The following is a 13,163-nucleotide window of genomic DNA, read 5'->3' on the forward strand; positions in this document are numbered from 1 at the left end:
GAAAAATAATTGCAGAAATTTCATTTCGTTGGGTGGGGAAGAAATGTAGAAATGAAAAAAAAAAAAAAAAAAAGAGAGGGAAATACCGTCCAAATTTTATCAAATAGGAATGAATTTAAATACTTTTGGACAAATAAAGATTTAAATTCAATTGTACCAAAAATAAAAGGAATAAATTACTTTTCTATAAATTAAAATGATAGATTAATTTTGATAAAAGTATTTACGGCCGTCTTGCAAAATTTGGCGTCACCTTATATTGTATTTTATTTTATGGAGTGAAAATCATTTATCTTTCCCCTTCCATCTACATCTTGGGAGATTTTGGTAATGGCCACAAAATATAATATATGTGGTCTCAGATACTCCATGGGAAATCGGAAATTGGAAGAATCAATGTAACAAAATCAAAGAAGGTGTTGTGTTGCATTACTCTCCATTATTACTTTCACTTCTTCTTCTTCAGATGCTTTGCTTCTGATATACATACAAATCTCTATTTGATGTTAATGGTTATGGTGGTGAATTCCATTTCCTTGTTGCGGCCAGAGCGGAAGCTGTAAGTAGTAACTCCCCTTGCGTGACTGACTCAGTCTGAGAATATTATTCGAATCGGTTGTGGTGTGGTGGTGGTCAATCATGGCACAATTTACTGCCAGTGGCCGTCTCAAATGTCTCTTCAGCGGCGACGGATTGTCGGTTGGGTTCGAAGCGTTTCACCAACGTAAAGCTGAGGAGTTTGGCAGCGCTACCGGAGCTTTAAGATTCGCCTACTTGCGTTCGCTTCCGCATGGAAATCACAAGCGCAGGCTCTGCTTCTTTAGTGGTGTCACTGTTCACGCCTCCACACCGTCGTCGTCGCCTGTTAGAAACTATTCGGATGATATTTTCGATGATGCCTCAGAGGATGACCACGCTGAAATTGATATCGATGAACTTGCTGGTTTCAGGGGCCTGGTTTTGGACATCTCATACAGGTATGCTTTCGACCAATCAATTTTCCTTTTGAACTTACTTTGATCTCCTGGCTGTGACTTGTTGTTTTCTTCCCGAACTTGTGCTGATACTGTTATATTTTGTACATTTCGGAAACGATTCTATGTTAATTGACCTCAATGCTGCTGATTAGTCATCCGTTGAGAATGAGCTTACTGTTTGGAACAAGTAGGTGTGTTGGCTATGGAACTCCACTCTTGACTTAACTCAGTTGATTACTTGAAATTTGATGGACACCTCATTTTCTTTTATCTGTTTTAGCAGAAAATCAATTGTGTTTTCACTTTTCCAAGGTCCTTTGAGGAGGATCTGGCAAAAAAACAAGGCTTGAAATCTGGGAACAAGATATAACTCCGAAGAGAAATTGTTTTGTTTCCTTTTGTTGAGATTAAAATTACCATTCAGGTCTCCCATGTAAGAACCTTGAAGTCCTTAAGTCATTTAAGTTGTAAGCTAATGCAACTGTAGACATGAAGCTGTTACATACAGTAGATTTAATAGTTTAAGTATGCTCAATATATGGGAAAAGAAGCCATTGATCTGAAAGATTAAGCTGGGATATCTACTTTTTGTACTAGGGAAACGAATTGGACATAGACCAAGGCTTATACATCCTTCTGTAACTTTTGTCATTGTGCTCAATCAGTTAATGCTGCTCTTTCGACTATGTACTTGTATCATGTTTCACTGTGTTAGAGTTGGGAAAAACATATAGGTTTGTCGTGTTTTGGGCATTCTTCACTGTATAATTGAAGCAGGCCAAACAGCAGAGGGGTGTTTATATTTCTTGTTTTCCACAGGAATGCCTTTTTATGCTTTCTACTAATATTTGCTTCTTATATATCCATTACCCTGCATTACATTCAAGTGTTGGAATTTTGTAGATGCTGTGACCATGCTAACTGAACAAATTGTAGCTCAAGATATCTATTAATGCGGTATTCATGATTATTATGAAAAAAGAAGTGATGAATTGTTTTTCATCTAGGCCTGTCAATGTTGTCTGCTGGAGACGTGCCATATGTTTGGAGTACATGGACAAGGTAAGATTCTCACTGGTTTTTCTGTTGTGTTGAAGTGAGAGTTTAATGATATCCAGAATACTATTTTCATAACTTAAGATATGGAAGATCACATTTGAGTTGATATATTACAGACTTCAAATCAGAAGAATTAGCCACATCTGTCTGAATTGATTTTATTGTTTGTGGTCAAATGCATTTCATTTTCATCAATAGTTCAAGAAATTATAAAGTTAGTTATGATTTCCAGTTTTCATGCACCTCTTCTTTCATTAACGCAAATTTATTACCAGGTCATAACTTTTGATTTCATTATTTTTACTCCTGAATTGCAGGCTGATGTTTTAGAATATTATGATCAAACTATAAACTCTCCTAGTGGTTCATTCTATATTCCTGCTGTGCTGAGGGTATGATCCACCATTCCATCAAGGAATGTTATTTCCATTTTCATTTGCCAACAACATATATGTGGTTGATGTCTTCCTTGTGAAATAGCTAAAATACAAATCAATGTGTTCCTTTATGTAATTATAAAAGGCTCAATTCTTAGTTTACTTAACTTACTCTAGAATCTCCGAAGATTATTGAACTCTCTAACTTGACCAGAACTTCCCAGTTGTAAGTAGAACTTCTAGGAAAGTATAAATGCAGTAATTAGCCAATGTGATGGTTAAAATGCAGGAGAATACTGTTTTTGAAACAACATAGTTGAATATATCAATTTGGCTGCTTTGGCACAAAACTCTCTAGTTGTTTCTGGCAAGGAAATGGGAAAGAGTAAAATGGAGTATCAAGAGCAGGGGGAAGCAAATGGAATGCCAAGTTTTGAATGTTATTAAGAGAGAACAAAGAGCGAGTAGGAGTGAAAAAGGGAGGGTATACTTGGGGGTGACTGATGGTGGAATGAAATATAAAATACAAATTAAAACATAGAATCCCTTTCAAAACAAACCAGTCTAACTAAACTACAGGGTTGTGAGTAAGTGATGCTATATATTTCAGTAGAGTTTTGTGTTCTAAATCTCCTCATCAAATGACTAATTTATACATCAATGCTCCCAGGTCCCTCATTTACTACAAGTTGTCAAGCGAAGGAAAATGAAAAGAGGCCTCAGTCGTAAGAATATTTTTCATCGCGACAATTTCATGTGTCAGTGAGTTCTTGCGAAACAGGACCTAGCATCTTTATAATTAATTACTCTATTATGCAAAGTATTTAGTTATATTGGAGTTTTATTCTGATCATCAAGTTTGTTTAGTCAATTGTTAGCCATACCAGGTCGTAGCTTACACTGACAAATGTTTAGAATAAGCTACAAATCAAATTATAATATAATACATGAGTAGGAAGGTTAAAAACTCAAATCTCTATCAAGGATGCTGAAGCTCAACAATGACAAGCTAAAATCTGTTCGAAATGTACGAGGGAACACAACTAGAAGAAAAGAAAATAAGCTAAAGCAGAACTAGGAAGCTGTCATTAAAATGCAAGAGTGCCTAAGAACCCTGAGTAATGATTAATTACAAGTAGAATCAGCTATAAGAAGTAGATGGAAATTTTAAGGTAAGATAAGATATATTTTCCTCAAAAAACAGTTTTGTCATATCTTCGATACTTTTTTGTAGGAAAATTTCCCCCATCTTCTTTTCTTCGATACAGTTATTTCCATTTTCATTACAAGTTTGAGATTGGTTCATACTCATTTGGCACTATTTTAATCCTATGCGCTGACTTTTATCAGCATGCTCAACAGATATTGTTCTTCGCAAGAGAATTTGACGGTTGATCATGTTCTACCAATTGCGCGTGGGGGAAAGTGGACTTGGGAAAATCTGGTAACATAACCTTCAAGGAAATATTTTATGCTTATGATGCATTACCCAATTGGGAGTTAAATGGAGCTCGGTACTACTCCAGTTTCTATTTTAGGCAGCAGTGTACGATTAAACTATTTATACACAAGCACACATATTTGCTCGGTACATTAACCTCAAATTGCATGCATGTTAGTTTCTGTTGGCATTGATAAGCATTATCTGATGTGTTTTATTTTTAAACTTTTTCCGAGACTCGAAGTAATGATGGTGACTTATTTGCATATCTTCTCATTGAAATAGGTAGCTGCCTGTGCCAAATGCAATTCGAAGAAAGGCCAGAAAACATTGGAAGAAGCAGATATGAAATTGATGAAGGTCCCCAAGGTGTCTCTCTCTCACACTCTATCTCTCTCTAAGAATATTAATGCACAGAGAAGAATGGTTTAAAGTGTTTGTACTTATAGTGTTAATAATATTGGGCACACAAAAAATTACTACAACAGGCCCCAAAGGACTTTGACATCCTGGCCATACCCCTAACAAATCATGCAATAAAGATGCTGAAGGCGCGGAAAGGTATGCCGGAGGAGTGGCGGCAATACCTGTCGAAGCCTTATGTCGGGCCATGACTTGGACTTGTGCAAGGTAAGGATGATCTTGATATTGATTGATTCACATATGGTGGATATGTATATGCATGTATGTATCTATGTTGATGGGGCTTTGAAGGTTCTCAGATTTGGTAATGATGTGGTTTAAATAAATTTGAATGAATGCCTTATATAGTTAGTGAATATATAGTCGATATTCTTGCCTTCTTTATCGTTTTCATAAGGTATGACGGAGAATTTATTAGCACCAAGTTAATTGTTCCAATCAGCATAGCATATAAAAATGTAACAAATAATACATGTGTGAATTTATATGTTGTGCTATCAGCACTATATTGATTATATTTAATCATATATAGATTCATGTATGTGTAAATTTTTAGAATAGTGTGGTGGAAAAGATTGTCTTTTCAGTTCATCTTTGACATTGACCGACACTTTTTTAATTGCTTGGTTTTATATTTTAATTTTGTGTGCACGGAAATAATGATATTTAGTCGGGATAAACAGGAAAAATTTTGATAATTTAAAAATGAAGAGTATTGTTTGGTTGTAGTTTAATATGTGAATTATCAAATGTTGAAAAAAAATTATTTTAAAACAAAACTGAAGAAAAAAATATTGAAAATATTCTATTTAGAATTAGCACGCTTTATTTACAAAATATACTTCCTCTCGTTTGGATTTGATACGAGTGTTAACAAATATAATATTATATTTATTAATTGTAGTGTTTTGAAAAATACGTGAATGAATTAATAAAATGAAAAAAAAAAATGATAGATGAGTGTATAAATAATATAAAATAAGTGACATTTTTCCAAATAATAAATTGAATTTTCAAACAAATAGAGTATTTATTTGTGCACCATAAACAAATAGCCAATATAGCCAAGAACAAGTACTTTTTTTTACATAAGATTTCCTACATATACAAACAAATATAAGTAAAAAATTTCAGTAACAAATTATAGCAGCAATTCAGATTTTCTTGTTCCAGCAATGACAACAGTGACAGAAAAATGTGATCATGGAGTAGAGTATATTAGTCTCTAAATGATTTTATCCATTCCATAAATAAAAGTTATGCTACAAGCAAAATCCAACTCTGGTAAGTGTTTTTCCTATATAACAGCCATTAAAACTCCATGAATAAAATATATCTTCCATTCCCAAGTAAGCAAGCAATATGGCAATGGCAAGAGGTGATCTGATGATGGATGACTGAAACAAACCCCAATCACCTAAAAATATGCCACCCCACCCCACCCCAACCTTCTTCAAATAAGGTGAGAGACAACTGACTCAAAATTGTTCTTCTGGAAGGAACTTACTTTCTGATGAACACTCGACGCAATGCTACATTCTCTCTACTTGTACAGTTTTGTGGCTCACAAATCAAAATTGGCCCGTACGTAGTGTGTGTAGTTATGACAAGTTCAAGGGATGCAGTGCAACTCCATTTTTGGCAGCAGCGACGTGTCCCCACCTTCCTAACCGTGGTTCCTGAAAAAATAGACGAGTCAGCTACATATCATTAGAATGATGCAGCAAGAGCCAGAAATGATAGACAATGGTGAATCGAATACAAGCCAGCATGAACTCATAAATATGACATTCTCACGAGACAAGCTTCAATAAATTTGTATAAATGAAAAATACACTTTGATAAAATAAGAAAAGTGCTAAAATTTCTGCAATGCACTTCCCTTATTCAATGCACATGCATAGTTTTATGTTGTTTCTATTGGCTTGAAGACTTTGCATAGAGTTCATTTACTAGTCAAAAACATGTGAAAATCATGCAAGTTCATTAAATAACAAAAAGCAGAAATGGCAGACAAAAGACAAGTACTCAATCCATATAGAGAATGAATTATTCACCTGCCCAGCTCCCGCAATCAGAAATTTCCCCGATTTTGCAAATGCCAAAGCATTCACAAATCCATCCTGCGTAAGTATTAAATCTTATAAGCAACCATGTAGATAATTAATTATAAACAAATTTAAGACAGTACTAATATAGTTTACATTGTAATGGCAAAGCTTTTCGTAACTAAATCATGATAGAAAACAGCGATCGAATATCTCGTAGAGCCAAGAATCCAAGATTAGTAACATTGTTTGTTTGCAGGATTAGTTCTCTCCTCTAGCCTAAATCAATAAACTATTATAGCTGCCAAATATGAGACAAGGGGCAATATTTTAGATATCAATGAAGTGACAAGCTCGCATTAACAATAAGAATAGAAAATTGGTATAAACATCTAAATATGTGAAGACTTTTTCTCTAATGATTTGCTTTTTACTGTGTAAACAAAGATTATTAGTATTAAAAATTTACAATAATGAGAAAATAATGTTAAAAAGAAGAAATCCAAGTTCAAAAGCCTACCAAGGAGAGGCCAAATAAAGGTTGAATGTCTTTGGATTCAGGTGCAACTTCCCAAAGGCGGACTGAACCATTTCCAGCTCCTGAAGCAGCAAGATCACTGTTTCTACAAACAGCAACAGAGTGGACCCAAGAAAGAGCCGGCAAACCGAGCCTTGATGAATCATGAACACCATTTTCTACAGAGCACAAGTTACAGTTACTATAGGGCAAGCAAAGGTCTCGTATATCCACATGATTGAAAGGTTAATTACCTTTGTGGCCATTTGATAGTCCCTCATGTCTACTTTGTTCAAACTCACTGAATGATGAGTGTGCATTTTTCACAATATGGATGGGTTTCTTGCGTAGTATGTTCCAATGCTCAATACTTCCATCATCAGAACCAGATAAGAACTCATCGTTGCTAATGAAACAACAACATTCAAGTGAAGATGCTGGTGCTCGAAATACCAACTGGGATTCCTCAGGAACCTAATTTGACACAAGCAGGGAGAAAGGTTATCTAATTATAATTAGAGAAAAAAGTAAATAAAAAACCACCCCCTAACATGTTGAAAAGCAAACAAAGAATTCTATGTAGAAACAATGGAGAAACTGAAATAATTTACTACATTAAAAATGTACTGCACCCCTACAGGATCAAAAGCTGGGAATCAATATATCTGCTTTCAAATGTCAGTCATTGTGCCGAATCACCAGCTAATGAAATTAAGTAACTAAATTCAAATTTGTACAAGAAGAAAAGGGGAAAGGACAAAGAAATGCAATTAAAAAAAAAAGTGGCAATCATCGTTAATGATTGCAACCACTTCTGTGTATGGATTACCTTCCACAAATGCATGGTACGATCACGTCCAACTGTCAGGAGACGCTCTTTTCTCAAGCAATCGATGGTCAACACGTCACTCTGGTGACCAAATAAGGTGTTTATATAAGTTCTATCTTCGGCATTCCATATCTTGATAGAGCGATCAAATGAACCAGAAAAAAGTTCGGAAGTCCCTTGCCTGAATGTTAAGCATGAAACAGGTCCTTTATGCCCAGGAAAAGCCTGCATAAAATGTGATATGAAAGGATTAGATCAAATATCATGTGCAAAATGCTGTCAAGGTTGCAAGTAAACATTTTATTTTATTTTTCCTAAAAAAAAGTGAGATTTGAACATTCAAGAACATTCAAAAGCTTGTCGTTGTTCAAAATTTACAATTGAAATACCCCATCAACAATGAACATTCGAATTCAGGAGCAAAAGTACAAGACATTAAATAGTTTGCAGTTAATTGGACAAACCTGAACGTGTGCCCGTGTACGAATGTCCCAGAGATGAACATGACGATCTAAACCTCCACTAGCCAAATATCGGCCATCAGAGCTTACAGCCAATGCTAGAACATGTTTACTATGCTTGGTTGCTTTACCTTGGGGATCCTTCATACCATGAGATTTTAAAACCTCTACAGAAGGCCAAGCATATTTTTCTGTCTTCCCACTATCCACATCCCAATGAACGATGTTACCATCCTTGGAAGCTGAAAATCCTCTTGAATCATCTTCAGATAGAGCCAAACTTGTGACAGGTTGTCGGTGCTTTACTATAAACCGAAACCCTTCCCCTTCTAATGGCTTCTGAAGCCTGTCAAAGAAAACCAATATCCCATTAAATCACTACATATGCACTAAGGGTGTGTTCTTATGTCAAAACTTCACAAAAGTTTTACTATTCATCAAATTTTAACCTCCAAAAGCATCAAATCAAACAGCTATGTTTTTTATATTATACTAAAAATCAAATTTACATTCAAAACATCACATCAATACCTATTTATCTACATCATACAACTATTCAAATTCAAATTTTTTACTATTCAAATCCAAAACCAAAATCCAAAACCCCAAACAAACACACCCTAAGAGTCCAGAAGGCAAGGAAACTATTGAACCAGCTAATAAAACAACGCATTCATATTGAATTTGTGCAACAGATATCAAATATTTTCCCGAGCCAAACGAAATACTAAAACAGGCTTTATTTTAGCAGAGGAACATCGTAGGGTCGTGTGCTTCGAAGCTGGTACCTTATGTGAAGCAATCATACCAAAACTGGACAAAAATTCGTACATACAAGAACCAGAACAGAGAACTTGAAAATAATTATGTAAAAGCACAAAACAGACGAACCTAGAAGCAATGGCTCTGCGGGAACGACCACTCTCCTCAAGCTGCTCTTGCTGCAAAATCTTAGCAATATGCGAATCTCTCTCTTCCCCTGATTCATCATCATCCTCTTCAGTTTTCCTCTCATTTTTCCTAATTTTATCCAAGAAAACATCAGCCAAACGCTTCCTTTTCTCGTCGGCAGTCTCATTTATCTCATCATCTATCTGCTCATCCTCCTCCCCCATCTCCCCTTCCGTATCAAACTCTTCTCCACCATCCTCGCTACTCTCGATGTCTTCATCATCATTACTATTGAACCTGCGGCGCCGTTTCTGTTCAGGATTGTCAAAAAACGGATCATCCTTGACGGAAGAAATCCTTTTTTTATTGTTTCCCTTGCCCCTACCCTTAGTCTGGTTAGCAGATGTTTTGCTCTTCAGATTCTTTCCCTTCATGATAGGCATCACGACAATTGATAGAGCACTCAGAACCAAAATTGAAAGAGCAATAACATGCGCTGTCAAGAGTGTACAGAGAAAAGTGTCTTCAGTGAGTTTTTGTGAATCGAAAACTTCCAACTTTGCAAACATACGGACATGTTTTTTCAAATATAAATCAGGTAGTTCCCTGCACTAGATTATTGAATAATAATTTCTGCATGTGAATCCTGGCCTTTTCAATTTCAATCCATTACTTAGAAAATCATACCAGGAATTAAATATTAGAAATGTTTTGGCGTATAAGGATTAGCATAATGTTCTAATGTGCAATTATACGTGAATGTTTAAGTTAAAAGTGGTAGCGAGTCCGAAACAGGGTAGCACATCTAGATTACAAAAGCGTGAACAAGTCAAAATTGCTGCAAATTTCTTAAAGATTCTCACTTCTTCTCTTTTCAGCCATAAAACAACAACATTGAATTAAAATACAAAAAGAAACAGTAAAAAATCAACTTCTGTGGATACATTAAAGATGCTTACCCTTTCCTCTATAGCTGTAAGAGATTGAAAGGAAGGGGAAGACTGGACTAACAATATGCAGTGTCGATTGTGAAGGAGTCGACGACGTCAGTGAGGTGGAAGTTGAAGAAGAAGAAAGCGAGGTTACGTTGAAGAAGAAGAAGAAGAGGAAGAGGAAGAGGAAGAAGAGAGGCCGAGCCCGCTAAACAACTGCAGGTTGAAATTAGGGTTAAGGGGAAGTTGGGCTATGTGTTGGAGAAAGAAAATTCATAAAAACCAATTCTTCAGAAATTTGGGCTTTGCCTTAATAAAAAAATCTTACTATTAAGTAGTAGTACTATTTTAGTTTGGTTTATAATTACATTTTTTTTTAATTCTATATAATAAATGATTTTTTATTTTTTATAAAATTTACTCAATAAAAAAATATATTTAATAAATATAAATTAATTTAATTAACTCCCTAGTATATAAAATTATAAATAATATAGTATCATTCAAAACTTTTTGTTTCTATCTCTCTTAAAAAAAAAAATAAATGTTTTATTTATATTTAAAACCATATTTGTTTTACAAAATTAGTTTAATTTTTTTATTTAATTTGTACTATAAAAAACTGTTATTTTCTACAAAAATTATATTTATTTTGCATATATTTGTTATTGTAATATAACTTTCAAAATATTTAAATGTATATTTATTTTTTTGAATCATATATATATAATTTATTTTAAAACTATAAATAATATTAATTATATAAAAAATAATAAAATAAAATTATAATTCACTATTATTAATTAATTAAATATTATTTTCTTAAATACTGTTGATAATAAACATTATTTTCTTTAAATATTGTGTCACTAATTAAATGAGTCAATTATCTTGGGAATGATAGAGTATTATTTTAGAATTTGATTTTAATTTTTTTATTGTATAACATATATATTTTCTATAAAATTGATAGTTATCGAAAAAAATCAGTATCATCGTAAGTTCTTTGGTCAAGATATATATATTTTTATCTTCCCAATTCAATATATTTTTTAGTATTTTCGTTCATTCCTAATTTTTACACAAATATGTATTTTTTTTGGTACTTTTATGAGTAAAAATGTCTAAAATTTATTTTAAACTCTCACTTATCAATAAAATATTATATTTTTAATTTATTATAAAAAATATAAGAATATACTTTCAGTTGGACGAAATAAGTATGATTCTATTTAAATATAAGTACGCAGGGTGTGTTGTTTTTTACAAAATTTTTCAACACATTTTTTCAAAAAAATTAATATATTATACACCCTTATTATTTTTATATTATCTACACAATTTTTTATACCTTACATAAAAAATATGGCTCCAAACCAAACCACAAAACAAACACACCTGTAGATATGCTCTATGAATATAAGTTCTTTTTTTCTTAAATCAATTGTAATATTTTTTGTATTGAACTATGTCATGTACGGTCTATTAATGCGTTATATTTGTATTATATAAACATAACACATTTATTAGATATTTTTTTATATCATATGTTTATTTATATATAGTAAGTTGTTTAAAATTATGTTAGTATATTGTTAGCTAATAGCACTATTTTTTTATTATGTTAACATATTAATGTATTATATTTTTCTATAGCATGTAATGTCTGTTTACTCGTGTGTTTGTTTGGGGGATTGGATTAGATTTTCGCTATTCATCCTATTTTCTCCCTAAAAACATCAAATTAAACAACTATTTTTATTTTTTATATTATACTAAAAATCAATTTTACATTCAAAACATCACATCATACAACTATTCAAATTCAAAATTTTTACTATTCAATTTTGAGTTGGGATTTGAATAGTAAAAATTTTGAATTTGAATAGTTGTATGATGTGATATAAATAGGTGTTGATGTTTTGTTTGGGGGTTTGGATTTTGAGTCGGAATTTGAATAGCATTTTACATTATATTAGCATAGTTCATATTAATTGTTTTTATTTGTTATTTCATTATTTGATATTTATACTATGTATCTAATATTAAAAATATTTTTACAATTTACTCCCTCCATCTATTAAAATAAGTTCACTTGGATCCGGAGATTAAGAAAAATAAATATTTTATTGAAAAAATGATAGGTAATTAGAGGTATTTCTAAAAATTTAGTTAGAAATTGAAGTAAATAAAGAGAGAAAATGTAATAAAGTTAGTGATATTTGTTGTAAATGAATGTTGAATGGGAGATAATAATTAAATGTTGATTTATTGACTTTACCAAAATTAATAATGAAATAAATTTTAACGGATGAATTATAAAAGAAAGTGAGAATATATTCCCTCCGTCTTACTCCAAATTGGTCATTTGGGGTTTTATAATAGATTAAGAAATAATAGTATTTTATTAGTTAATGAAAGAGTGTACGAGGTTTTAACATTTTTACCCATTGACTTTATGTATAAATTAATTGTATGTGTAATAAAATATTTGTAATTTAGGTCAAAGTTAAAGGTATTTTGGTATTAGTATATAATTACCTTTACTAAAATAGGAAATGAATATTTTGGAGTGAGACGGACGAAAATTGTAAAAAAAAATACTTTGAATTGAGACGGGGAGAGTATTAGATAAATGTCATTACTTTTATATCAAACAATACTAATAGAAATATTTTTATCTAAGTATTTATTTATTTATTTTTGGTGGGGTAGATATATACTACTTCATGTGTATACAAACTAATTACCTAATTTTCTATTTGGAACATTTGACAATTATTGTTTTTTTTCTTATTTTTTATACATAAAATTTACTATTTTGTCCTTCTTTTATTTACTAATTTCTTTTCTATACACTAGATAAATGACAAATTTGTCAACTTATAAAAAAAAATTAATTATCTAAACAAACCTGTAAATATCAATTAAGACAATAGAAAATGGATTGTGGGAGTATTATTTTTATATAGTACCTAGGGTCATATATATTATATATTTATTTTAAGTGGTAGGTATGACCATTATTTATACATATATAATAATATCATTATTTAGATATATAATTATGTTTCTTTAGCAATATTTTCTCAAATTTTACTATTTGGACTATGCGTTTACCGAAAAAAATATATTTTTTCATCTCACAAAACATCCAATCAAACATTATTTTCATACCAAACTCAAATCAAATTTTTTTTAAACTCAT

At 32.0% G+C, this 13,163-nt stretch overlaps 2 protein-coding genes across 5 annotated transcripts; one reads left to right on the forward strand and one right to left on the reverse strand.

Moving 5' to 3' along the window:
- Positions 1-333: 333 nt before the first annotated feature.
- On the forward strand, positions 334-4,657 carry LOC127263115 (uncharacterized). 4 transcript variants are annotated; one of them, XM_051292081.1, is made up of 7 exons: positions 335-977; positions 1,985-2,039; positions 2,354-2,428; positions 3,084-3,175; positions 3,764-3,857; positions 4,140-4,223; positions 4,343-4,657. In XM_051292081.1, the coding sequence occupies exons 1-7, from the start codon at positions 640-642 to the stop codon at positions 4,466-4,468; spliced, it is 864 nt and encodes a 287-aa protein (XP_051148038.1). In that variant the 5' UTR covers positions 335-639; the 3' UTR covers positions 4,469-4,657. The 4 variants fall into 4 exon arrangements, with proteins under 4 accessions (XP_051148054.1, XP_051148038.1, XP_051148063.1 ...); XM_051292088.1 differs by having other exon boundaries at positions 339-977; positions 3,776-3,857; XM_051292097.1 differs by lacking the exon at positions 2,354-2,428 and having other exon boundaries at positions 334-977.
- An 838-nt stretch (positions 4,658-5,495) lies between these two features.
- LOC127263166 (U3 snoRNP-associated protein-like EMB2271) lies at positions 5,496-10,183 on the reverse strand. Its single transcript, XM_051292166.1, has 8 exons — positions 9,983-10,183; positions 9,024-9,519; positions 8,136-8,478; positions 7,672-7,896; positions 7,097-7,316; positions 6,846-7,021; positions 6,335-6,400; positions 5,496-5,956 (listed from the first exon to the last, which is right to left on the reverse strand). Exons 2-8 carry the CDS (start codon positions 9,464-9,466, stop codon positions 5,879-5,881), a joined length of 1,551 nt encoding a protein of 516 aa, XP_051148123.1. The 5' UTR covers positions 9,467-9,519; positions 9,983-10,183; the 3' UTR covers positions 5,496-5,878.
- Positions 10,184-13,163: the final 2,980 nt, after the last annotated feature.

This window comes from Andrographis paniculata, unplaced genomic scaffold, assembly GCF_009805555.1.
Source record: "Andrographis paniculata isolate CXL003 unplaced genomic scaffold, ASM980555v1 Contig15END, whole genome shotgun sequence".
Classification (NCBI taxonomy): domain Eukaryota; kingdom Viridiplantae; phylum Streptophyta; class Magnoliopsida; order Lamiales; family Acanthaceae; genus Andrographis; species Andrographis paniculata.